Below are 27,500 nucleotides of genomic sequence, written 5' to 3' on the forward strand. Positions count from 1 at the left end.
GACCCAAGTATACATTTGTAAAAAGGCTGGGCCCAGAGTCAAGACTTCACTGCCTCCTTATTTGTAGATTTGTAAGTGAAAGAAACATTAAAAAACACCTGGACTGCAGGTTCAGCTTCCAGGTCTTGCAACTTATGATTTTTATTACAAGAAATGTTTTATCAGTAAGTTAAAATGCTAAAGTCTGTGAAAAATTTGCTTTAGGCTGTAAGTACAGTGCATTTAAGGGTATTCTTACAGTAATCGTTCATAAGAACTTTAACTTTAATATAAAAACTTTAATTAACTTTAACATAAAAACTCATAAGAATTTTAATTTGTTTTGTAGTCTGTAATGTTTTTTCTTTTTATTTTTTTTATTTAAGAATAATTGCTTTACAGAATTTTGTTTTCTCTCAAACGTCAACATGAATCAGCCATAGGTATTCATCTATCCCCTCCCTTTTGAACCTCCCTCCCATCTCCCTGCCCATCCCACCCCCCTAGGTTGATACAGAGCCCCTATTTGGGTTTCCTGTAATGCTTTCTTGATGGAAGGTGAAAGAGGCAATATGCCTGATGGGCTGGGTTTGATGACCAGATTGCCTTATCTCTCTGCATTCCTTTTGTCTTGTTGACCTGGTGGAAATGGTATGGCAGTGACTCCCTAGACATAGGTCAAAACCTGCTAAAAACTTCAATAAGAGAATGAGTGATATCTTGAGTTGAGCCATGGAGAGTTTGTCTTTGCCCTTAGCGCTTGACTTTGTTTTTGAGCTGAGTTTGACTGAAAGTACCACAAATTCCATTCAACTCCATACTTTGACAAAGTTTAATTTAGCCAGTCTTTGTGCAAGTACAGATGAGAAATTCAGTTCCAGAGATCAACTAATACAAGAGACTGAGGAGGCCCAGCTAGCACTCTTCCCAGCGGGCCAGTGCCACACACTTCTGTGGAACATTAGCACCATGAGTAGTGAGGGGTGCTGCTTAGAAATGAAAAGTGACAGCTTCCAACTGGCTGTAATGGAAATCCCATTTTGTGGAGTCTTTCTAAATGAGATGATTTTCCACTTGGGGGTGGGAAGAGTAAGAGGTCAAAGAAGGCAGAGGCAGGTGTCTGGAACTTCCAAAGATGGGAGACTACAGTTTTCCTCACAAGCAGAAAATGATAGAGCCCTCAGGTGTATTCATTTCACTAATAATTTATACGTTCCAGTTCTTTGAGAGTTGGTGAAGACAGAATACACAGCACATTCAGAGTCACAATTAAGTACTTAACAATGAGGCAAAATTCTGATGCGAAAACAGGATTTTCAAATATACGTTCATCAACCCAATGAAAAATCAATGACATTCCATATTCCTTAAGCCAAGTCTGTACATACTTACGAGGTTTGTAATACAGGGAAAAGAGGGACAAGCTGAACAATTACCCAGATAACTTGTTTCTGGGAGAGTTTGCTTAGATAATGCTAACCAATATTTTCCCTCTCCCCTTGCCCCTACCCCACCCCAGTTTTCCTCGAGCATATTTTTGTATCTGCATTATCTATATACAACTATATTCACCTTCCATTTCACTTTGTATAGGCAGAGTATGACCTTGGCTGCATATATGCATATTAAATACAGTAGATGTTCAAGAGAATTAGATGGATGAAGTACAGGGATCCAAAGTCTGTTTTTCTCTACTGTGTTGCTCCAGCCAAACAAAGTAAACCATTAATAATCACCAAGTAAATTAATGAGGATACATTAAGTCTAAAATCCTTTTCTTTCAGGCTTTTGAAGTGTTTGGATACTCATCTAGACCTGACTGCTTCCCTTATGGCTCAGCTGGTAAAGAATTAGCCTGCAAAAAAAAAAAAATTTTTTTTAAATAAATAAAAGAAAAGAATTAGCCTGCAATGTGGGAGATCTGGGTTTGATCCCTGGGATCCCTGGGACGATCCCCTGGAAAAGGGAAAGACTACCCACTCCAGTATTCTGGTCTGGAGAATTCCATGGACTGTGTAGTCCATGGGATCGCAAAGAGTTGGACATGACTGAGCGACTTTCACTTTCACTTTCTAGACCTGACTACACAGATATATCCAGATACACAGATATATTTCTGCATATGTTTATGTCATATAGATAATCTAGATAATTTCATTTTCAAATATTTGCTGCTTTATTAATGCCCATCCTTTAATTTTTACGATACCTGCTTCTCCTTTACTTGATTTCTGGGTCAATTAGAATATCTCTGGGCCAGAGTGTCAATTCGGTATTGATCTTAAACACAAATATGGGGCGTAAGAATAGGGGACAGGCATGGATTCCAAAAGAAAGAAAAGAGCTTCCACTTTCAGGAGCTTACATTCTCATTTTGTACTCAGCTGTTGCCCTACTGCCAAACAGCAGGATGAGAAGAATATTCAGGTTGACTCAATGGCAAACATTTACATGTTTGTAAATGAATTTAGTTTTTAGTTTTTATGTGGCATTCAGCAGATACACTTGTAAGGCCATATCAATAATACACAAGGAAAGTCATATTGATACTTGGAAAATTCACTCATCTGTTTGATTTGGCGCTAACTTCCAAGATGTGCATTTTCCCATGGTATATATAGTGGTGATTCAGTAAACCAGGTTAACTGTTAAATCTCATAGGTGACTGTTAAATTGGAGCTAGGATAAAATGTGATTGTAGGGATTCTACCCTGGCTATGTTCTCTACTGATATGCTTGTTGCTCTTGGCTTTTGGGGTCATGGAAAGAAAGAGGAGGGAAGAAATGGTGAGACAGAAGGATAATGGTGCAAGGGGCACTCCTTAGAAATTTGAACCCACTGGGTTGTAGATTTAGATATACACTTAGAATCTTACCCTCCCTGAAAATCACAGAAGCTTCAGTAAGAGTTAATAGGTGCCATTATCTAAATTTATCTTTTGGTTACTGCACTCCTGGAGCTAAGCAACAATGCAGACATGAGAAGAGGAATTTTATTTAATTTAAAATGCATTGTTTGAATTTTTTAGAATGGCAGATGAATGGTACTAATTATATCTTATTCAGGCTATTAATAAGTTACTCAGTAGTCTTATACCTGAATCTACACCTGTTGTATCAGAGTTAAGAGAGGAATAAATTGAGAAATTCGGAAAGGATTGCCTTCAATTTAACTTTTTCCTCAGACAAGTCGCATGTAGATAAACAAGAGTTAATTGAATGTAGTTTGTTGGAAAAGTCAAATGCTGAATTTGTAAGCATTTCTCCAAGGGTATGGATCTTGTAGTCCCCCCCACCCCCACCAAAAAGCAAATGAAACCGTTTTATTCATGCTAGGAGATATGTTTGATCTGAGGTACGCAGATGTTGGCCTGGCCTTTGTAATCAAATTGAGTGCTTCTGTCCCAGATGTTAAAAAGCTCCCAGTTCAGTGTAGGACAGTAAGGAGCTGGGCTGAGTTTTGCTGGTGGCTTGTCTATTTCAAAGCATGTTTTGTGGAATTGAGTCTTTAGGGCTGCAGTTTCCTGTACAAACTCTTGGCCTCTATTTTCTCTTGCAGCCTGGTGTCTGGTTTGGATCTGATCAGATGAACCGTGTCTCCTGGCTAGCTGACAACCCACAGGAGGTAAGCCTATAAAATGGCACAGGCCATGGTTGTTCATGTGAGGAGGACCACCTGGCAAAGATGGGTGGTTCCCATGTAGAATACTGTTGAGCAGTGCTCTGGGGCAGGGACTGACCAAACTTCTTTAGTGCTCGAGGCACTTGTCTGAATTTCTTGGGATGAAAATCATTTCCAGCCGGTCGCTGGTCTCATCTGGATGCAAAGATAAGTCATTTTTCTTCTGCATCTTCTCAACGCACCGACCTTGCAAAGTCTGCACGTGGAAGCGTCTCAAAAGGGTGACCAGGATGACCTTCATCATCACCATGGCGATGTACTTTCCCGCACAGGCCCGGGGCCCAAAGCCAAATGGCTGAAAGTACCTGTAAGGAACCTGGGAAAGAGATCAGACAATTAGCCAGAGTAGTAAAGGCTAGAGTCAGCCATCTCCATTTCATTCACCCTGAAAACACGGTCAGTCAGAATGCTCGGTTTTAGTGATTTGGCCATAGTGCTTCTTCACAGACAGGGATGACTCTGATTCAGATAATACTCTTTCTCCTTCCAGTTTGATTCACCCTTGGTGATACAGACACAACCTCAATAATTCCCAGCTACATTTTCATGTAAAGTACTCAGCTAGCTCTGTGGGAAGGCCACATCTTTACTGCTGTTCTGCCAGTCACTGAGACAAAGACTGTTGTCCCAGGTCATTTAACCTGATGACAAAGACAAATTTAGGCAAAAGTGTGGATTCCTGTCCTATTAATGCCAAGAATCTAAATATTTTTTGTTATACAAATATTTAAAGAGACACATCTCTCTGTCTTGTCCCCATTTGGATTCAATGTCTGGCACCTAATAGATGCTTAGTTATTTTAGACCAATTGGCAACATGGCATGGGTTGCTTATATAAAGGCAGAATGAATTAGAGAACTGGTTTAACTTAGATCATATCTCTTCTCCACATGGCAATGGAAAAAGGGGCACAGAGGGAACTACATGGATAATTCAGATTTTTAAAAAATTTCCTAGAATTTGACATAACGGAGGTAGAATCTCTAGTACACCTCAATTAAGAACAAGGTGGGAGTTCTTCTAATTACTAAGTCATGTTTTGAATAGAGATTAGTACTTGTGGGGCCATTTGGAGAACCAAAGGCAGACTGAAAAAAAGCAAATCATTTCTTCTCATTTGATTTCCATCTAATCATCATACATGATGCTATAGCTGAATCTACATGATGACAAGGTAATAAGTTTAAATGGAAGAGTGGGTTGGTTAAACAAACTTCATCTCATTTTAGGCAAATTAAGGGCAATTGTGCACACTTGATCTCTCATGTGCCCTCCATGAAGACATTTCCAAGAGCTGGAGAGCCAGCTTCCTTGGCTTGAGGACAGAACTGATGGGCATGTTCTAGCCGGGGGAATTGTGTTCTCTCCTGATGATGCTGGAAGGGATGAGTAAATAGAATGAAATGTACAAACACAAATACAGAGGGGATTTAACAGTTGATGCTTTCAAGGGTGGCACACTCAGTTTTAAGGAAGGACTCTTACATTCTTGGCAAAATTTTCAAGAGTAAATTCATTAGGCTTTGGGAAAAACTCAAGTCTATGCATTCTTCCAAGATTCAGGATAATATTAGTCCCCTTTTTCACCGGGTAGCCATCGATGACGTCATCCTCTAAGGCTTTGCGCATGACCAGGTCCACGACAGGCTGGTATCGCATGCTCTCATTAATAAAGTTTTCTACCACTTTTAGCTTTTGCATATCATCAATCCTTATGTCTCTTTCACCTGTAGAATAAGATGAAAAAGACACAAATCATCTTAATTTCAATATATGGTCAGTGTTTAAAATCATACATTTTCCACAGAACAGTTTCCTCTTAGTTGAAAACATGTATATCTACAATTCTAATGTAAGCCAGTAACTGGAGTAAAATATTTTGTGCTTGTTCTGTAGAATGTCTAATGAAAATTTTGATTTCAATTTTCTCATCTTAACACCTAGGGGTTTCATAGTTAAGTCTACATTTCTAGAAAATTAAAAAAGACAAAAACAAAAAAACATTGGATCCACACCCCCACATGGCTGCAGTTGACTGAGGCTGAGTGTCTGAGGAGTCCTATAGAGAAACTCCTCGCTGCAGCATCATGTAGACCTACCCAGTCTACTTCAAACATTTATCTGCCACTTCTGTGGTTCTTGAGTTTAGTTCCCTACTCTAAATTCTAGAAGATATTAATTTCTGTAGTCAAAGTGAGATGGTAAGTTTAATCATGTTCAAGGAAATGTTCTCTTCTGGTATCCTGTGCAGTCATCTGTCAGAAAATATCTTTGATCATCCCTCCTCCCCATCTCATCCAGGACAACCTGGTGTGGTAGGGTGCCAAGAACTCCCTATGCCCACCACACAAAAGGGGGTCCTGAGATAAGCCCTAGGTGAGTTAGGGACTGATGGACACCTCTACGATCTCAGCATGGCCCAACACTGGTCAGACAGGCTCAGATCACTCTCAGAATTGGCAAAACTTTAAAGCATTCTCAGATGGGGTATCACTTCTGTAGAATGAAAATCAACCCAGAGTCCCAAGGCAGGTTTATCTACTGTATAACTATGCTATCCAGGAGAGGTCTTACTTGGTCAGAGAACTCTACTGACCCAGCCCTTCATGTACTGCTCTTTGTACACTTCAGAGTCTAATGGGCGTGTCTATCTGGGGTGGGGAGGTAGAGGGCAGATGATGGGGAAGGTAATCCAAGTCATTTCCTAGGAAGTAGTGACCAGGTGTGTGGATCTAGAGGGAGCACGTGTACATGCACTAGTGTTTGTCCCAGTTTTTTGTTTCAAGAGGACTGTTTTGTCAGGGAGACATAGTGGAGCACAAGCCCTTTTCACTTCTCAAGGAGATTATATTACAGGCTTATGATCTCAAGAGCAGTTTCCCCGTTGTTGTCTGCAGTCTGCCATTCTATGGCTCTCCTTCTCACTCCAGTGAGCCTGCTTGTTGAGTTCTCTTTTTCTCAGGAGACTGAGAGCCCCAGGACTGCAGAGATGGACCTGGCTTGTTCACCAGGTGCCCCTGCACCTGGCACAGAACCCATAACCTGAAATGGGTGCTCGAGAAAACATTCCAGAACTGAAGCCTGGGGGTTATTGTGGTTCCTTGCTATCTACCTTCCCAGGCAGCTTTCCTCCTGCAGCAACACGTCTGCAGAAACCTTCTTTCACATATTTAATACTTGTATGAAATTTCACCTGGTTGTCAACTATTTCAAGCAGCATTCAATTGTTTTAAAGGTAAATAAGATAAAATTTTTTTTTAAATGTATTGCCTTTCATCAACGAAACAGGTTGTTTCACAGAGATTCTTTAAAGTCAACAAAGAAAAGTCTATCATTATAGATATCTCTTCACATGTGTCTGAAATGTACTCCTAAAGAGATTACTTATGTGAAGCACATTCCAAATAGACCATTTCATTTTCTCCCAGAAAGCAATTCTGACTTTTGAGTGTGGCAGTATTTCTAGGGGAGGGTGGGGATATCAGGAGCAGTGGCAGAATGATGTGAAGCAGAGGCAGAGCAGGAGGAGATGGAGTTGGGAAGAGCTGAGCAGGGGCCTGGGGGATCCCCTGCAGAGGAGGAGAGGGTAGGGGGAGGAAGGACCTGGAAGTCCAGGACTGCGGGGCAGGGAAACGGATTGCTCCCCTGCCTTTGCTATCACCCTCTCTCCTCCCTCTGCTCCCAACTGGAAGAAAGGACTGCTTGAAACCCAGAAACACTGCCTTAAATGATAGCCATCTCCCTGAGTGGACCTTCAAAAGCCTTTGGTACAAATCCTTGTGGATGATCTCATGTGTTTTAAACACAGACATATAAAACCACATGTATGTGCTTATGTGGCCCTTTAAAAAGACCTTGAAGAAGACACAAAATAATAACAGTGATTCCCTCTGGGAATTGAGATGAGGCTGAGGAGAAGAGTGGTTGGGTTCAGGTGACAGTATTTTCTGCTTTATACATCTCTCCATTATTTGGATTTTTTCAATGAGTATGTGCTATTTTAAAATTAGGAAAGCACAGGAAGAACTATCACTTCAACCTGTCTGGCATAATGAAAATATGACACAATGACTTGCCTTATTGTTCTCTGAGCAGATTGTAACAGAGTTTTTGACATAAAAATTTTAGGACATAGAAGCTCATATCAAGAAATTGTTTTCTGAGCTCTATTTCTTTGATAAATTCTTACCAACAACAGCCTGGATTTCCCTCATTATTGCCTCTTCAACCTGGGGATGCTTTGCAATCAGAAACAGCATGAAGAACACAGAAACAGACATGGTGTCTGGTGCTGCGATCAGCATTTCCAATATGCACTGGTTTACATTCTCTCTTGTAAGTTCACCACGTTTCTGAAGAATGGGAAGGGAGAGAAATATTGGGAAAGTGAGCGAGGTTCAGAACAGGAAGGGAGGTAGCACTCAAGAATCAATTACCTCAACAAAATGAAATCGTAGGAATTACAAGTCTCTGGAATTGACAATGGACACTTTTATTAATAATCTTCAGCTCAAAGCCAAACAATTTAGACATTTATCTATGTATTTAATGTCTTTGCACTCCCTGGTTTTCATGTTTTGTATTGTACAGACACAGAGATGTTTAAATCCTAAGGGTCAGTCCAATCAGATTGTCTAATACTGGGCTATTTAGTTTGGGTCTTATATAAACACTAAAGCAAACATTTAAAAGCAGAAACATGCAACAATTAACAAGTGGGAATTTTTAGACACCTATACACAATCATACGTGCTTCCCAGGTGGCTCCGTGGTAAGGAACCTGTCTGTAATGCAGGAGAGGTGGGTTCAATCCCTGGGTCAGGAAGATCCTCTGGAGGAGCAAATGACAACCCACTCCAGTATTCTTGCCTGGAGAATCCCATGGATAGAGGAACCTGGTGGGCTACAGTCCATAGGGTTGCAAAGAGTCGGACATGACTGAATTCAGTCATACACATATGTTGTGTAGGAATTATGGTTAGTGTAGGTCTGTACCTCAGCAAAAATCAACTCAGTGGCGAAATCTATGCAGTCTTCCAGCTTCTCTGCTGTTGAAATCCTGTGTCTTTTTTCTTCTATGAGAATTTCCATGGCATCTTTCAAGTCCTTGCTGGAAATAAAAGTGAAAATATAATCTACCTGTACTCAGCTAAGATACCAAAAAATGGGTTTATTTGCCATTTGTTTAAATAAAATGAAATGTTGTAGATGAAGCTATTAATGTTCATGAATAACCAAATTTATACTTAATTATTTGCAAATATCCTTAAATTATGTATACATTACAATTCATATTAAGGAACCAGAATTAGCCACATATCTAGCTACTGGTAGCAAAGTCAAGGCTATAAACTATAGTTAAATGTTGAGAACTGTTACCAAAAGGCTAAATCCAATATATTATTTTAAGTATTGGCATGATAGAGAAAATACATGCTGGCTTTCTCACTTGTATGTGGAATCTTTCTCACTTATATGTGGAATCTTTTTATTTTAATTCTATTTATTCATCTTGGCTGTGCTAGGTCTTCATTGCTGCCTGGGCTTTTCTCAATTTGCAGTGAGTGGGGGCTACTTTCTAGTTGCAGTGCAGGCTTCTCATTGTGACGGCTTCTCCTGTGGCAGAGCACAGCCTCTGGGGCACGCAGGCTTCAGTGTTTGCAGCTCTTGGACTCAGTAGTTTGGGCTCCCAGGCTCTAGCGCACAGGCTCGATGGTTGTGGCCCACAGGCTTAGTTGCTCTGGCTCATTCTGGACCAGAATCAAACCTGTGCTCCTGCATTGGCAGGCAGATTCTTTATGACTGAGCCACCGGGGAAGCCTCGTGTGAAATCTTTTTAAAAGTGGGAGTTCACAGACACATAGAGCAGATGTCATACCAAGGCATGAAGTTGAGGGTGGGAGCAAACTGGTGGTGGTGATTATCAAAAGATACAAACTTTGGGTTATCATAAGTCACTGAGATGTCATGAACAGTATGTGTTCATATTACTGTGTTGGATATTTGTGAGTTGCTAAGAGGGATCTTTAAAGTTCTCATCACAAGAAAAAATTTGTAACTGTGTATGGTGACAGATATTGACTTATGATGATGATAATTTTGCCAAATATACAAATATTGAATCATTATGTTGTATAACTGAAACATAATTTTATATGTTATTGATATCTTAACAAAAAAAAACAAATATTGGCATATTGCAAGGGTATATGGGGAAGAAGACTAAAACATTTCTCTAGGTCTTTACTGCTCTCGGTCATAGGAGATATTACCTAGTTCGCTATCCATTAGCAGATTTTATATATCGAGAGAATGTTGCTGAGCTAATTTTAAAGAAAACAAAGAGGAACTGTTATACAGTCTCATGTGATAAGTTACTGTGAGCCTGCTGACAATAGTGAAGATAAAAAATGACCAAATGTAGCTGCAGACCAGTATGACTCTTTCGGTTCAGTTCAGTTCAGTCACTCAGTCGTGTCCGACTCTTTGCGACCACATGAATCGCAGCACGCCAGGCCTCCCTGTCCATCACCAACTCCCGGAGTGTACTCAAACTCATGCCCATCGAGTCTGTGATGCAATCCAGCCATCTCATCCTCTGTCATCCCCTTCTCCTCCTGTCCCCAATCCCTCCCAGCAGCAGGATCTTTTCCAATGAGTCAACTCTTCGTATGAGGTGGCCAAAGTATTGGAGTTTCAGCTTCAGCATCAGTCCTTTCAATGAACACCCAGGACTGATCTCCTTTAGGACTGACTGGTTGGATCTCCCTGCAGTCCAAGGGACTCTCAAGAGTCTTCTCCAACACCACAGTTCAAAAACATCAATTTTTCAGCACTCAACTTTCTTCACAGTCCAACTCTCACATCCATACATGACCACTGGAAAAACCATAGCCTTGACTAGATGGACCTTTGTTGGCAAAGTAATGTCTCTGCTTTACTCTGTATGACTCTTTAGGCCACCACAAAATCTGACCAGAGTGAAGAGATGAATAATTGACCTTATTGATTCAAGTCACACTAAGTTCTGGTTGAGACAAAGAGAAATGTTTAAGGGGCCATGTGTCCAAATCATCCACCTGATACTCATCAACCAGTTGAGAATATGCAAGAGCAACATGAAGTTGACTTCCTCCTTGGAGACTAATATTATTGAATTTCAAAATGTGCAAATGGATGAAGTTAGCTCTTCAACCAAGTTTGGGAACTTTAAGAGTTGGAGAATTTAAGACACTCAGGACATCTGAGTAAGATATGAAGAGAGCTAACATGTTTTTTGTCTCCTATGTGTCATGCTCTGTGCTGATTGCCCTACATAGAGGATCTCATTAACCTATATCCCACCCTGGAAAGTAGGTTATATTTTATTTTAAAGAACTTCCCAAGACCATTTGGTTACTAAGTGGTAGAGATAGGATACAAATCAGGTCTGTCTACCTCTAAATTCCCTGGGTTTTCCATTGGTGGTTAGAGGTGGCATGTTTAGTGGCTGGCAACTTACACACTGGAGCTTCCCTGTGGTGGCTCAATGGTAAAGAATCTGCCTGCGAAGCAGGAGATATAGGGTTGATCCCTGGGTCAGGAAGATCCCCTGGAGTAGGAAATGGAAACTCACTCCAGTATTCTTGCCTGGGAAATCCCATGGACAGAGGATCCTGGTGGGCTATAATCCATGGGGTTGCAAAAAAGTTGGACATGGCTTAGTGACTAAACAACAACAACACTTGCACCCTGAAAACCCAATGATTATCCAGTAGGCCACTGGACGTTTGTCCAGTCTTCTGCTAGACTAGTGTGAGACCAAGGCAAAGCCATTTAATGACTATTTTAGGATCCCCCAAGACAAGGTGTATAATTAAACAAACAAACAAAGCACACCTTATAAAAGTTCATCATGAAAAAATTATTTTGTGACTACTGTCAGTTCTTACAAGTTGAATTAAGTTAAATTGTTTCAATGGAACACAATAAATGTTTTCATGTTTCCATTTTTCTAGACATGCAAAGAAAATTTTGACAGATAATAAGGATAGGTTCAGCCAACCCTTTTGTCTTCAACTCAAAACACACTTCAGTGTCAAACCTAGTTGTAGATTTGGGGTTCTTAGCTTCCTAAACGAAAAACATCCCTGGGCCAAAGGCTGCCTTTCCCCTGTGGTCTGGCCACATGTGCCCAAAGCGCTGTAAGAAGTGCTTCACCAGCATCTTACTCAACAGCTCCCTGTGGTTCTGGGGACGAGAAAGCTTGCCAGAGAGGCCAGAAACATCTGAGACACACACAAATCAGTCTCATCAATAATAATTCCAAAATGTGTTACTTACACAGACTTTTCATACTTTCTGCACAGCCAAGATATCTTAAAGAAGATGTCTGGTTTGAGAAGGAGAGCTTGCCATGCATCAAAATACCCCTGGATTTTAACCACGATGGCACTTTCTGGAAAACATCAGAGCAGATGAACAAAAATGTGAGTCCAAGAAGGGTATGCCAATGAAAGAAGATCCCCTGTAGGCTCTCCCAGCATCTTGGACTCTAAGCAGGACAAGGTTCTGTCTTCAGTGGGTGTTACAGACACATGAATGTCACCAAACAAATCAACACTAATTCATTCTACTTTAGCACCTAAATGGCCAAGTTAACCAGAGATTTGGTAGTTTTCATGTTTATGGTAGAGACCCAGCTTAGAATCTCACATGCTTCTCCTTGGCTGAGCCTCCAACATCTTCTGTTTTCCTGATCATGGGAAATAAAAGGTAATTAATGTTGTTATGGCCTCAATCTGGCACCAAAGGCAAAAAGCCTTACCATTCTTCTGTTTATATTTCAGTTCAGAGTGTAGAACTCATCTTGTAGTTTTCAGTGCCTTATCCTAAGTCTCCTGAACAGTCAGTTCTTAATTGATTTTCTTGAATTACATTGAATACTAGAGAAGAGAAAAACACTGCTTTTCTCAAATTATACACAAGGGAAGGGAAGAGACCAGTATTTTCAACTGCTAAACACCGGGCACAGGGTAAGGTGCTTTAGAAAGAAACTTCATTTCATCCTTACAGTCTTGCGAAGGGAGTAAGAGTGTCCTCGTTGTGCAGATGCAGAAGCCGCAGTTCATAGAATTGAGGAAGTTTGTCCAACACCATACAGCCAGTGTGGTTGGCAGCCCCTAGGCAGCAGCCCAGTCCTGTCTGACCTCAGGGCCGTGTCCTTTCCTCTTTGGTGCACCATGGCCCCCAGGCTCACTGAGAGTTTAACAAGGACCCAGTGAGCAGGTGGAAATACACAGAACTCTGTATGGATTATGCAGGTTCTTAGGAACAAAGTCTGCATGCATAAGTTAACAGAGAGTTGTACAATGAACTTTTCTTTACCCCTCCTAAGATTCAAGGCTGTTTGGGAATCAAGGAGAAGGGACTTCTAAAATAGGTACCTGTCAATCCTTAGGAGTGTGTGTGGAACAGGCAAATAGGGCTTTTAGAGTGCCTGTCTGAAAGGAGTTCAGACAAGAGGCTGTGACTAAGGGCCTCAGAGTGAATGAGACGCCCATCCTGATGTCAATCAGACTGTTATGTCCTCTTGAAAGAAATAATTAAAGAGAGGGGAGAGGAGGCGAGGAGAATGGAAAAAAGGAGGGGAGGGCTTATCACTTGTTTGCTTGTCCAAATGTGGTCAGTCAGGGAGCAGGTATGATAGCTCAGTTGGTGTGGGCAAGAGTGAAAATCATGCCTTGTCTTATTCCTGTGATGTTCTTCCCTCAGATCTGCAGAGGGTTCAGGGCTACACTTCTTCTGGGGCTTTGTTCAGATGTCCAATCCACATCAGAGGATCAGAGGCCTTCCTGATCACCCCTTCTCTCCACAATAGTTTTGGCTTCTCTCCAACTGCCTCCCTTCACTTTCTAGCCCTTTGCCCTACTTTTTTTGTTCCCAAGGCACTTATTATTGCCTAAAATATTGCTAGATAGTAACTTGTTTACTGTCCATATGTCCACTGGGATGTGAACTCTTTGAAGGCAAGGACTTTATCTAGTTCATTGCTGTAACCCCAGAACCTAAACCTTCCATATAATAGGCAATCAATAAATATTAGTTGAATGAATGTATGAATCAATAAAGTCTCTTAGAAATCAAATAAGGAGAAATTTCTTTAAGCTGCCAATAGCAGAATGGAATGAATCCACATGATTAATGTTTGGTTTTTTGTTGGTGGTAGAGTTAAATGGATGTGTTTAATATTTGTTTCTATAATATAATGAGGAAAGCATCTTCTTGAGTGAGAAATCTTGCCAGGATTGTTATAAATGCTAAATCACAAGCTTTATGTGAAGCAATTTTTTATACTACTTGGCACATTGTAGATCCTAAATTTATGGGAGTTATCATCATCATTTTCAGCAGCATCAGCTTGAAGTTTTCATACTTAGTGGCTTTGAGGGAGAGGTATATGTATGTATTTATGTGTGTGTGTTTGTATATATACATAGAAAGTTAAATAGATTGAATGTGGCTATGGGTTTGTCTGTGTGTGTGTGTATGCATATATCATGTGCAAAAGAATGGTTGGTAATGGTTGAATACATAGGTTTGGTGGTAGGATATATTTATGACCAAATGAAATGATCACATCTATTAAGTTTCAGCTGTGGGTAGAATTATCCTATTTCCTAGAGCAATGAGGAGAGATACAAAAGAAATAGAAGATGGCTCTTGCTATGAATATTTAAGAGCTTATAAATGAAGAATGCAGACATACCAGGAAAACACTTTAGGAATTCTTAGAAAGATTTAAAGAAGAACAGTGTACAAAAGAGCATATCTTTCCATAAGTTCATTACCCTTCTCATGCCGTGTTTAGTAAAGGGCTGAATGTCAAGTCATGAGAATGAAAATTTCAGTACCATCCAAGGGGATCCCCAGGAAGAGCATGTTAGAGGTGTCCAGCATGATGCGCCGCATGAGGGTCAACACGTCCACATAGCCCAAGTCGTTGCGGACCTCCTCCAACCTGTCCAGATGCTTAGTGATGGAATCAGCACAGATGGTCACCATGCGCACCAGGCCAGGACCGGATAAAGCTGAAGAGGACAACATCAGAATGAGCTTCCTCCAACTCCAGGGTACACAAGCAATCAGGCAATTTTGGCTTTTTATGTTTGGAGCTTAACTGACCACAAATTTTTCTTCAGTAAGTGGGTGGAAATTTTCATTTTCTTCTTCATACTTTTTCTGTATTTTCCTAATTTTCTACAGCAGGTCATCACATTTATGGTTAAAAATGAAAAAAATAAGTATTTTTAAAACAGACTTTTCAAAATTATACCTTTATTCATATGATAAATCATTTGTGAGATTGCAAATGAAATATGTAATACTTGGGGTTATAAATCACAAATCTGTGATTTTCCATGTTTATTATATACCCTTCTAAAGAAGATTTGGATTTGGTAGTAGGATATTTTATGTTTCCTAGGGTGGCAGAATATTGCTACAGAACTATTCAAATTGGATCTTACTGTTTTGATCTAAGGTGCTTACTGTTTAATTATAGGTTATACCTGTAAAATGCTAATTTTCTAAATTACCAAATGTTTTTGTTGTTGTTTAGTCACTAGGTCATGTCCGACTCTTTGCAACACCATGGACTGTTGCCAATCAGGCTCCTCTGTCCCAGGCAGGAATACTGGAGTGGGTTGCCATTTCCTTCTCCAGGGATCTTCCTGACCGAGAACCTGTGTCTCCGGCTTGGCAGGTGGATTCTTTACCACTGAGTCAATTGGGAAGCGCTTACCAAATATAACCTTCTCTTAATCTTAGTTTCTCTTCAAACTACAGTCATTTATTTTACTCAATCAATGTTATAACAACAAAACAAATCCTTGTTTGAGCAGTCTTTCTCATAGAACTGGGCACTCTTTCCGGGCAATGATAACCTATTAGCTTTGTACTTCAAGTCCATAGTAACATGGTGGCTCTCCAAATGTATTTGTCAAATAGAGGAATGAATGAAACCTGGTAGAGTTAACTAGCTCTGTTCTCTCCCTTTGCTCTGCTGCTGACTGTCTTAGCAGCTACTGGGTCATGATGGCAGATGGTCTAACTTGAGAGTTTAACTCTTAAAATTATTTCTCCCCTTGTTCCAAGTTTCTTTGAGTTTTCTTTAGGAGTAATTGGTTTTTTATGTCTTTTGTTATTCAGATTTGCTGTTAAATTCAAAGTGCTCAAACAAAGCCAATCAGCTGTGCTGCAGAGCCCCTGAAGACACACTTTACAAAGAAGGAAGAGATCTGTAAGTGGTTCTAGACTCTAAGCATGTCCACCCAGGTATAAAAAAGAAGCTTGGGTTGGCAGCATACTTCCTGACTTAAGGAAGGAGTTGGAGATATGGAAGGTGGGGATGCTGTTTTCTGGGTGACTGTCACATCCGCAAGTGGGACAACTAATTCCTTCATGAATCAATCCTTTGCATGAAAGGATTGACCTTGAATATCAGTCCCAGGCTGATGTCTGATTTGCCTTTAAGTTCAAGAGTTTGAAGCCACATTTCAGACGTATAAACAGAATGTAATATCACTGATAGGGCCATGGGCCAAAAAATGTGGGCAGCCTCTAGAAGCTGGAAAAGGCAAAGAAACATTTTCTCCCTAGATCCTCCAGAAAGGAATAGAGTTTTCCCAGTATCTTGATTGGAGAAGGAAATGGCAACCCACTCCAGTATTCTTGCCTGGAGAATCCCATGGACGGAAGAGCCTGGTAGGCTACAGTCCATGGGGTCGCTAAGAGCTGGACACGACTGAGTGACTTCACTTTCACTTTTCACTTTCTTGCATTGGAGAAGGAAATGGCAACCCACTCCAGTATTCTTGCCTAGAGAATCCCAGCGACAGAGGAGCCTGGTGGGCTGCCGTCTATGGCGTCGCACAGAGTCGGACACGACTGAAGTGACTTAGGAGCAGCAGCAGCAGCAGAATCTTGATTATTGCCCTGTGAGACCCACATCAGACTTTTGACCCATAAAACTATAAGAAAGACTTCAATTCCAGTGGCAGATGGTAAAGAGGGAAATCGCTAGTTTAGGATGTTTGGGATCTAGTTTTTGCTATTCCATATCTGGCGATGTTGCCTTGGGGAAAAGTCATAAGCTCTCTAGAAATGTATTTACTTAAGTAAAAAACCTAGAGCCTGGAAGAAATGACATATATAGCCATTCACAGTTTTGAAATTATCTAAGTTATTTGCAAACTGTTTTCTGTTAAAACATGTGGGATGTCAACCAATGGTTCAGCAAACATGTTGGCTGTGCTAAATATGGCTGACACACTCAATTCTTAATTGAAGTGACATTAAGTATATAGAGAGCCAATTCTTTTTTAAATCCATGAGAGGGATGTAGAAACAGGAAGAACCAGATCAAAGTGGTTAAATATGTAGGCTCTGGGGTTGTCTTCTGTGCTACCATTTACTAATGGTGGAAATTGGGCAAGGCAGTTAACCTCTTTATGCCTCAGTGTTCTCATTTGCAAAATGTAGGTGATATTATTATTGTTTACTACATGGAGCTACTGTGGAATTAAGAATTAAGTGTTTAAAATAGCACCTACTATATAATGCATATGTAATGAATGTTAGCTGTAACCGTTTTAAAACTGTGAAGCAGCAGAAGTTAAAAATGATTTCAAAACAGACATGCTCATAGACAAAGCAGCAGAATGTACCCGGCACCTGAATACCTTTTGTAAAGAAAGGCCGAACAGCTTTCCAGAGCGCTGGGTTATTGTTGAATATGATGCCTTTCTCGTGCATGCCGATGAACTGCAACCCCAGTTTGCTGCCAAACCGGGATATGTAGTGACTGTGCTTCATTACATGGAACATACTTGAGGACCTGCAGCAAAAGCAAACCTTGGTGTTGATTTTTAAGGGTCAAGAACTCACAATGATGAGTTTGACTACCTGGTGGCTCTTGGAGCAAGTGCATTTGATTGAGACAAAAATGCAGTATTTCTAGTGTTCAGATTAAATATGTACTTGTGTTAGCAGAAGAACCTCCTCCTCCAGTTAAAACATTTCTACCTACTAGCTCTCTGGGCATCACTAAAGATCAACAAACAACACACACAGAGTTATTTGTTATTTGCCCTTCTTCTCTGACACCAAGTCTCTAAAATATTACCCACGAATGTGGTCAAAGCTGCAAGGCTGTGAGAGACTGCACCCTCCACACCACCATGTTTCCAAGAGCCTCCAGCCCTGGAGCAGCCCCACTCCAGATGGTGCCCTTCTCTCCTCTCCCCGCCACCCCCCCACAGAAGTGAATCTCAGAATTGGAAGAGGCTGGAATATTTGAAGTCTCATCTCTTTAGTCTGAAAGCAGCAGTTCTGCCTTGTACCACCTATTCCCCAGAGTCTCTAATCAGGCCTGGCCCCTCCAGGGGTATCATTCTGGGACTGAAGGATATACCTGGGGACCTCTGCCTTGAGTTTGACTGACTTGGGTGGACCTGGAAGGCTCTCTGTGGTGGTGACAGCAGTTCTTTTGAGGCTCTGCATCCATCATGAATCACCAGGGTCTAGAGGGTCACAGAGTTCTCCCAAGATGTAGGATATGTTGAGCCATTAGATAGCCCTTGATATGGCATCCCTGGGACTTTGCCAATAGCCTAGGCTTCCTTCAACTTCCCAGTTCTTCTTCCCCTACTCTGCCCTCTACCTTCGCTCCTGGACCAGTTCTTACAGCCTAGCTTCAGCTTTCAGAACAAGTAGGTAGGGAGGAGGCAGCCCCCTCCCCACAGATCTCCTCCAGGGCTTGCTTCCTACCTCCAATACCAGTAGAATTAGGGCATGATGAGGCATTGAGTTTTATAGAAATTTTAAAACTTCTAGCTGAACGCATCATGGGGCCTCCACATGTGAGGAGAATATTGTCTTCATAGGACAGCGGTACAGAATTCTTTTGCAGAAAGGCTCACTTTGATGAGAAGCTCTTTTATTAAGGCTACTTATAAGTCAGGCTATGGCATTGGAAGTATAAATCAATCATTTAAATAATTTAATAATTGAAAGGACAGGGTTTTCTATGTAATATCATGTGATCTCCAAAAGAGACAGTTTTACTTCTTTTCCAATTTGAATTTCTTCTATTTCTTTTTCTTCTCTGATTGCTATGGCCAGGACTTCCAAAACTATAGCAAATAAAAGTGGCAAATGTCGGCATCCTTGTCTTTTTCTTGATCTTAGAGAAAAAGCTTTCAGGTTTTTACCATTGAGTATGATGTTTGCTGTGGGTTTTTCATACATGGCTTTTATTATGTTGACATAGATTCCCTCTATGCCCACTTTCTGGTGAGTTTTTATTATAAATGGCTGTTAATTTTTATCAAAACATTTTTCCTCATCTATTGAGATGATCGCATGGTTTTTACTCTTCAATGTGTTAATGTGGTATATCACACCAATTGATTTTCCCTAGTAGAGGGAAACATAGGAAGGTCACTCTTTGCCATAAATCACAGTAATATCTTTTTGGATGTGTCTCCTTGAACAGTGGAAATAAAAACAAATATAAACAGGGCCTAACTGAATTTAACACTTTTGCACAGCAGAGGAAACCATAAACAAAACAAAAAGACAAACTACCAATGAGAGGGAATATTTGCAAGTGGTGAGATCAACAAGAGATTGATTTCTAAAATACACAAACAGCTTATACAATTCAATATTAAAAAAAATCAAAGAACCCAATTAAAAAATGGGCAGAAGAGGTAAATAAACATTTCTTCAAAGAAGACATACAGATGGTCAACAAGCACACAAAGAGGTGTTCAACGTTGCTAATTATTAGACAAATGCAAATCAGTACTACAATGAGGTATCATCTCACTCCAGTCAGAATGGCTATCATGAAAAAGTCTATAAATAATGAATGCTGGAAAGTATGTGGATAAAAAGGAAACCTTCACTGTTGGTGGGAATGTATTAAATAAATTGGTGTAGCCACTATGGAAAACAATACAGAGGTTCCTTTAAAAACTAAAAATAGAGCTTCATTATGATCGAATGATCCCATTCCTGTGCATATGTCCAGAGGAAAACATAGTTCAGAAAGATAGATGCACCTCAGTTTTCACAGCAGCACTATTTACAACAGCCAAGACATGGAAGCAACCTAAATGTCCACTGTCAGGTGGGTGGATAAAGAAGATGAGGTACATACACACAATGGAATATTACTCAGCCATAAAAAAGAATGAAATAACACCATTTGCAGCAACATGGAAGGACCTATACTCCAATAGTTCAGTAGAAGCTCCAATACTTTGGATACCTGATGTAAAGAACTCACTCATTGGAAAAGACCCTGATGCTGGGAAAGATTGAGGGCAGGAGGAGAAGGGGACGACAGAGTATGAGATGGTTGGATGCGATCACTAACTCGATGGACATGAGTTTGAGCAAGCTCAAGGAGTTGGTGATGGACAGGGAAGTTTGGCGTGCTGCAGTCCGTGGGGTCACAAAGAGTTGGACACAACCAAGCAACTGAATGGAACTGGAAGAACCTAGAGATTATCATAGTAAGTAAACCAGGTAAAGAAAAATATCATGGTATCACTCGTATGTGGAATCTAAAGAAAAAAAAAAAAGGATAAAAATGAACTTATTTACAAAACAGAAAGAGACTCACACATCTAGAAAACAAGATTACCAAAGGTGAAAGGGGGTTAAGAGGAACATAAACACACTACTATATGTGAGATAGATAACCAACAAGGACCTACTATATAGCGTAGGGAACTATCTTCAATATTTTGTAATAATGTATAAGAAAAACAGGGCTTCCCTGGTGGCTCAGCACTAAAGAATTTGCCTGCCAATGCAAGAGACCCAGATTCGATCCCTGAGTCAGGAAAATCCCCTGGAAAAGGAAATGGCAACCCACTCCAATATTCTTATCTGGGAAATCCCACAGACAGACGAGCCTCCAGGCTACAGTCCATGGGGTCATAAAGAGTTGGACACAACTTAGTGACTGAACACCAACAAATAAGAAAACAGAATCTGAAGGAGTATGTGTGTGTGTGTGTGTGTGTATACATATATATATATATATATATATATATATATATATATATATATATGTAAAATTGAATCATTGTGCTGTATATCTAACAAAACATTGTAAATCAACTATACTTTAATAAAAAACTTTAGGAGGACAAGATGGCAGAGGAGTAGGTGCATGTGGCGTACATCTCTCTTCACGGATACATGAGGAATACGCCTTCAGACACAGAAATGCATGCAGAACACCAGCTGAGAGCAGATAAGAGTACCTGACTAGTGTAGAATAATACATAGAACCATGTAAAACTCACATCCACAGCTCACTTGAATACAAGACCCGACATCACTCAACCACCAGTAGCACCCTGTGCAGCATGCCTCATCTAAACAACAAACAAAGCAAAAATACAAACCCAGTCATCAGCAGACATGATTACCACCTCACTCAGCCTTGCCCTTCAGAGGGGGAAAAAAAAAAAAAAACCTCAGCATAAATCTCACCCTATACAAAGCTCACACAAACCACTGGACCAACCTTAGTTCTCATGTACCAACTTCCACCTCCCTATGCTAGTACAGCTGTTCCAAGCTTGTTACCACGACCCCTCTGTAGGACAGGACAACAGGCTCTTCAGATTACAGGGTTTATGTCACAGTATTTATATGTGGACCACATGGCCAAGTGTAAATCTATCTTAGTAACACAAGCATAGCAGAGTGACGTTCCTCCTTATATGTTTATGAAACTTCAAAAAATTCCACTTGAGTACCTTCAAATTGACAACCATTTTTTCTACAGAGATAATCAGAAAGAAGAAGCAGAGCTTGGGAATTAAAAAGAGGGACAGAGTGGTGAGCAGAGAAGTAGAGGATTTTTGCAGTGCAGCAGCTGGAGACATGAAGAAAGTCAGTGCAGGGTGAACCGGTATCAGTCTATGGTTCAGCAGTATTTACAAGACAGGAGCCAGAAAGTGTATAAAAGATGCCCACCTTGTGTGCTCTGGTGAGGAGCTGCCATAGGCACAGCTAAAATGATATAACACTTAAATTCAGGGCTCAAGAGCCTACCTGCTCACGTCTGCTAGGGAAGTTAAAATAGACCTTCCAGAGCTTTCCCACTATTCCATGTATCCAAGGCCAGAGTGGAGTTCAGAAGAGACACCGATCATGACATCAGAAAGGGATCAAACATTTGAGTAGAGGAATAAAGGAAAATATGCACATTATAACAGGAAAGTAAATATATTTTTAAAGAAAAAATTTTTTTGATGTGGACCATTTTTTAAGTCTTTATTGAATTTGTTACAATATTGTATCTGTCTTATATTGTGATTCTTTTGGCTGCAAGGCATGTGGGATCTTAGCTGCCCCGTCAGGGATGGAACCCACACCACGGGCATTAGAAGGGGAAGTCTTAACCACTGGACTGCCAGGGAAATCCCTAGGATATATTTATAAACATCTTTTTGACATTGCAAAAGAGGGAGAATCTGGACTTTTTCTGGTGTGCAGGCGATAGAAGTTGGAAGGAATCACACAGTGCTCAATTGTGCAAATTCTAGATGCATAACGTATTTCTGATGTTAGCTTTACTTTAGATGTTATTTTCTCCCTTATTTTGGTGTGCTTAATATTGTACAGATTTTCATGTATTTACCACTACTTTGGCTCTGCCTTCCTTCTATACTAAAATTCTGTTTCTCAACTGCAAATTCTCCTACTCTGGCTGTTTTCTGAACAGACAACTCTCAAAGATGGGGAGTGGCTACTATACCCTATGCATTTGTTCTTCCAGTGGGTTAGGGTGGTCATCTTCTCATTAGCTCCTCTCTCTCCAAGTTGCAATTGACTCCTAAAAGGATGATTTAGCTCTAATGAGGTTGTTCAGTGAATGCCTGTGAGAACACATTGCCATAGAAGACCCTGGGCCAAAGGAGCTCAGCTCGAACTGAGTAGATTAGGTGGTGGGGTAAGTACTAGCCAAACCCACACCTCTGTGATGGATTTCAAGTTCCCATTTAAACTTTAAAAGAAAGCAGTGCTTTGAAATGAAAACAGAATTAGCATATGAATGAATTATTTACTTGATATATATTTTAGGAACAAAATCTTATTTTCAAACCAAAATACTAAGTCACATATATTCTTGAGTTAATCCCAGATAATATTAACCAAATTATCCTAAGTTTTGGCTAAGTTTTTCTCTTCCTAACAACTATAAAAGCAAAAAACCCAGATATCCAGATGCTTCTATTTGTGTTTCAAGGAATTAGTTTGACCAACTAGCCAAACTTTGTCCTGTGTGGAAATATCATGCTGTAGAAAGGACTGAAATTCTTATTAATTAAAAGATTTTAGGCCTCTAGCTTTCTCACCTTCCCCCACCTTGTTCTATAATTAAAGCAGAAAGTAAGCAATTTATTGTCTCATTATTCACAAACTAGTATACACATTTTAATTAGGAAACAGGCAGAACAGTATTTTTCTACTCTGACTCCTAGAGCTTTGGCATATTTCATAAAAGATATTGGTCTTTCCATATGTTTTGAGGAACTACCTTATCAGTTTAAAAAAAGAGAATAAGAAATCTCAATCCAAGTAAATGCTGGTTAATAAAGAGCTACCATTTAAAGGCAATGTGTTCTTCGAGGGGCACCAATATCTTACTTACGCTGAGACAGAGGCTCTAACTTGGCAAAGAATGCTTCCCAGGTAGTGTTAGTGGTAAATAACCCACCTGTCAGTGCAGGAGATATAAGCGATCCCTGGGCTGGGAAGATCCCCTCAGGGAGGGCATGGCAACCCACGCCAGTATCCTTGTCTGGAGAATCCCAATGACTGATGAGCATGGTGGGCTACAGTCCATAGGGTCACAGACACGACTGAGCAACTTAACACGCACATGCAGGCAAGACAAAGGTGATACACACAGCAAGCAAAGTGTGACTAAAGACAAGCAGTTTAAAACAAGATCACTTATCAAAAGTAGGCTGGTTTTATCTAACCAGAGTAAATCAGGAGAGTGAAGAAGGGAAGGTTGGTGAGGCGCTAAGCCCAGAGCTCTCCTGACATTTAGGTGGACAGTAGAGACCTCCTTCCCATAATTGTACCGGCTCTAACACTAGGTAAGGGGGATGTTACATTGATTGACTGAGAGACTGAGGGTCTCTCACCACTGAGAAGAGACCAGAGAGTCACCAAGCTCAGAAGGGATACTGGGTAGTTTAAGATGCCTGGTCCCTGGGGTTATTATTCTTCTGAAAACATGACTGAAGTCAAAAGCTATCTCCAAAGAAGGCAAATCTTCTGTCTCTTCAGAATGAAAAGTAGCCAGGAAGTCAGTTTAGGTGGTAAAAAAAAGAAGTTTAGGTGGTAAAAAAACAAACAAACAAAAAATCCCTTCTGAGTTTAAAGAATTCACAGACTCTTGGTGAGGTTCAAGAATGATGAGTATTAGAAATATGGGGAGACAATCAGTGGAACAGCTGGGACCAAACATTCAAAAGCACTTGCTTCCTGTAGACCTGTTCTGTGCCTGTCACTCACACTCCATCAATCCTATCACGTTTTCCCTGTCTTTTGCCCTCTAATATTCTTATGCAGCTCTAATACTGAGGTCACTGTAAGAGAAAATGAATATAACAGACTTGACTGCAACCACCCTAAGCTGATTAGATTTAGTATTCATAATATGGGACCACCTTCCCTGGGCTCTTGATTATGATGCAATATGAAGTGTCCAGGACTAAACAGGAAAATATTCTTACAAAACAGTTAATCTGGATTGGATTGATCTTATAAGCATAGTGTTCAGTTTATAAGCAATACCAGGAATAGAAGAGTATGTTCAATGACACCATAATGAGACAATGAAAGAAATATGGAATGTGTGACATCCTGTAAGACAACTGACATGGTCTCTTCAGAAGGTCAAGGTCAGCAAAAAGTAGGGAGATTGTTCTTCTTTCTTGTTCATTTGAACTTTTCTTACTAGAAAGTTGGAAAGATGTTTCTTGTCTGTCATTAAAGTCTCTCCCTGTCATGCATCCTCACCTCCTTGAACTTCTACTTACTTTGTCCTAGTTCCCTGGTAAAATCTCAACCCTGTTAAAGCCAACTCAGCTTACTCTGCTTGCACCTGGCAGCTGAATGGGGCTAGGGAAAAACCATACATGCACAAAGACACACACACACACACACACACACACACACACACAGACACAGAGGGAGGTCTCAGTTAAATTCAAATGGGCCCAAGGTGCAGTTGCCCATTCTAGTACATTTCCTGAGTCCAATCACGCTCTTGTCTCCTGTATGACTGTTATATCCTGCCTCCTGTCTTCTCCACTGTTCTACTTCCTCACCTTTAATCTCAACTACAGACTTGATTGGGCCAGGAAGAGCCCCTGGAGAAAGGAATGGCTGCACATTCCTGTATTCTTGCCCGGAGAAACCCATGGACAGAGGAGCCTGGCAGGCTACAGTCCATGGGGTCACAAAGAGTTGGACACAACTAACACACACACAGAGACTTGATCCTATTTTGCTGAGAAAACAGAAGCAATTAAAACCTCTGCAAGTCCAACCATCAGGATCAGTGCCCATATGTTCAATCTTCACTTCTGTTACTGGGGATGAACTTCCATGTCCCTATTCAAGGCCAATTCCACCTGTCACTCCTTTGTCATCTCACCTGGCACACTCCTTCTTTCTGCTGCATCAATGCTTTTCCTCTGTGACTCATCATTCCCACCAAAGCACACATATCATAGTATCTTGTATCTTAGCAAATAAAAAGACTTGGACCAAATTCCCCTTTCAGCCTTATTCTATTCCTCTGCCTCCTTTAGGACAAACGCCTTGAAGAGTGTATCTGCCACCTCCAATTCTTCTCTCCCCATTCTCCACAGTGGTCACATTTTGCCCCCAGAACTCCACTGAAACTCCCCTTGTCAAGGTCACCCTTAACCTCCCTGGTGCTAAATGCAGTGCTCACATCTGTCTAGTCATGTGGCACTATCTGGATACTTGCCAGTTCCATCCTCCCTGACATGCGTTCCTCACCTGGCTTTCAGACCACCACTCTCTCCTGGTTTTCCCTTTTCTGTTTGGCTCTCCTCCTCAGCTCCTTTGCTAGTTTCTGACTACAGAGGAAGGTCTGGATGGTCAGAACTTCCTTCTTAATATTCCATTCAGTGGTACTAGGCAAGTCAAGTCAGCATATCTGAAATGGAATCCTGATTCTTCCCCATCTGAAAGATGTTCCACCCACCTCATCTTCTATACAGCACATATCTACCTGATAATAGTGTGGGCTACCATCCTGGTTTGCCTGGAACTATCTGAGTTTTACCATAAAAATCCCACAACATGGGGATAAATTTATACACTATTAAAATAGGTATATAAATACTATAACAATAATTAGTATTTAAATTGGTAGCAGATGGGCCAATTTGACCCCAGTTAGTGGGCTTCCCTGGTAGCTCAGATGGTAAAATGTCTGCCTACAATGCAGGAGACCCAGGTTCGACCCCTGGGTCGGGAAGATCCCCTGGAGAAGGCAATGGCAACCCACTCCAGTATTCTTGCCTGGAAAATCCCATGGACTGAGGATCCTGGTAGGCTACAGTCCATGGGGTCGCAAAGAGTCGGACATGACTAAGCGACATCTCATCATCAGTGTATTAAGTGCTACTCCCTTATTGATGCTACCCACATTCTTCTTTTTGATATTCTTGCAAACACCAATATATACTAATGGCATGAAGTGTCTGTGGCCCCTCATTATTTACAGCACCCCTGCCTGGGGAATGGTGTGCACTTTACCTGCAGATGATCAGATGCCCTCCCCCCGCTGCCCCCAGCTGCTCAGGCAAGAAGCCCAGCAGCACTGGTGCCTGACATCTCCCCCACCCACAGCTCTGCATCCCCCACCACTTCAGAACTAGCTGATCTGAAAAGTTGGGCCATAATCTCAGCACAGTTGTAACGGCGACAGATATCAAACTTTCAGGAGAGAAAAGACCTGGCATATTATTCAAAGAAAAAGCTTTCTGGGGTCCAGTGGGGTCTCTTCAAGAGGTACAGGAAGTTCTGGGAGGATCTGAAGAGCAGCGAGGGAAGGAGATGGGGACAAACACGTCCTATTCCTGCGGGGAGCTCAGCCCTTAACAACAAAATCTGAGCAGCTCAGAGGCAATTATAGAGAACACAGAGATCCAACCAGAGAAAAGCCTGTGAGGACAGGACAGGGGGAGAGCTGGGAGAGCAGAGATGGAGCCGGGGGCAGGGCAGATGGCTGTTGTCTGTGTCCTCAGGGCGAAGTAAGCAGCTGACAGTGTCGGGGTCAGTAAGGTCACTTTCCTGAAAGGTGCAGACTGGTCAGATGCCACGTGCTGTGACCAGGATCCTATTTCAGGAATTGCCTGTGAGGTTCCTGGGCATTTATCTGGGGATCTGAGTATCTAGTGTCTGTGAGCAGTTTCTGTCCTGATCACCTGATCCTTTCTCAGGTGCTTCCTTCTTCCCTCCAGGTCTTGTCTTGCACCTCCACCACCTGACCTAGACTTCAGGGGGAGAAAATTAGACAAATCCACTGCAACCTGCTTCAGTATTTCCCCATACTGAAGGGAAAAGCCCTCTGTCCTGGAAGCTTCTTACCGTCTCTCCTCCTTCCAGCTCTGCAGCATATTGGAATTACCTGGAGGGCTCTGAACACCATCAGTGCCTGGGTCACCCCATCAAGAGACTATAAAAGTTGGGATGTGACCTGGGCATTGGGTT

The 27,500-nt window shown here is 41.1% G+C and overlaps 1 protein-coding gene across 1 annotated transcript in view; it reads right to left on the reverse strand.

Moving 5' to 3' along the window:
• Positions 1-3,728: 3,728 nt before the first annotated feature.
• LOC133067209 (aromatase) overlaps positions 3,729-27,500 on the reverse strand; it is a 29,059-nt gene continuing 5,287 nt past the window's right edge. The window contains exons 3-9 of the mRNA XM_061158378.1: positions 17,384-17,538; positions 14,555-14,731; positions 11,985-12,099; positions 8,658-8,772; positions 7,852-8,014; positions 5,148-5,389; positions 3,729-3,977 (exon numbers count right to left, since the gene is read on the reverse strand). Of these exons, the coding sequence (XP_061014361.1) occupies positions 3,729-3,977; positions 5,148-5,389; positions 7,852-8,014; positions 8,658-8,772; positions 11,985-12,099; positions 14,555-14,731; positions 17,384-17,538 (1,216 nt within the window). The remainder of the gene's footprint in view (positions 3,978-5,147; positions 5,390-7,851; positions 8,015-8,657; positions 8,773-11,984; positions 12,100-14,554; positions 14,732-17,383; positions 17,539-27,500) is intronic.

The sequence above is a fragment of the Dama dama genome, chromosome 12, assembly GCF_033118175.1.
Source record: "Dama dama isolate Ldn47 chromosome 12, ASM3311817v1, whole genome shotgun sequence".
Lineage (NCBI taxonomy): Eukaryota > Metazoa > Chordata > Mammalia > Artiodactyla > Cervidae > Dama > Dama dama.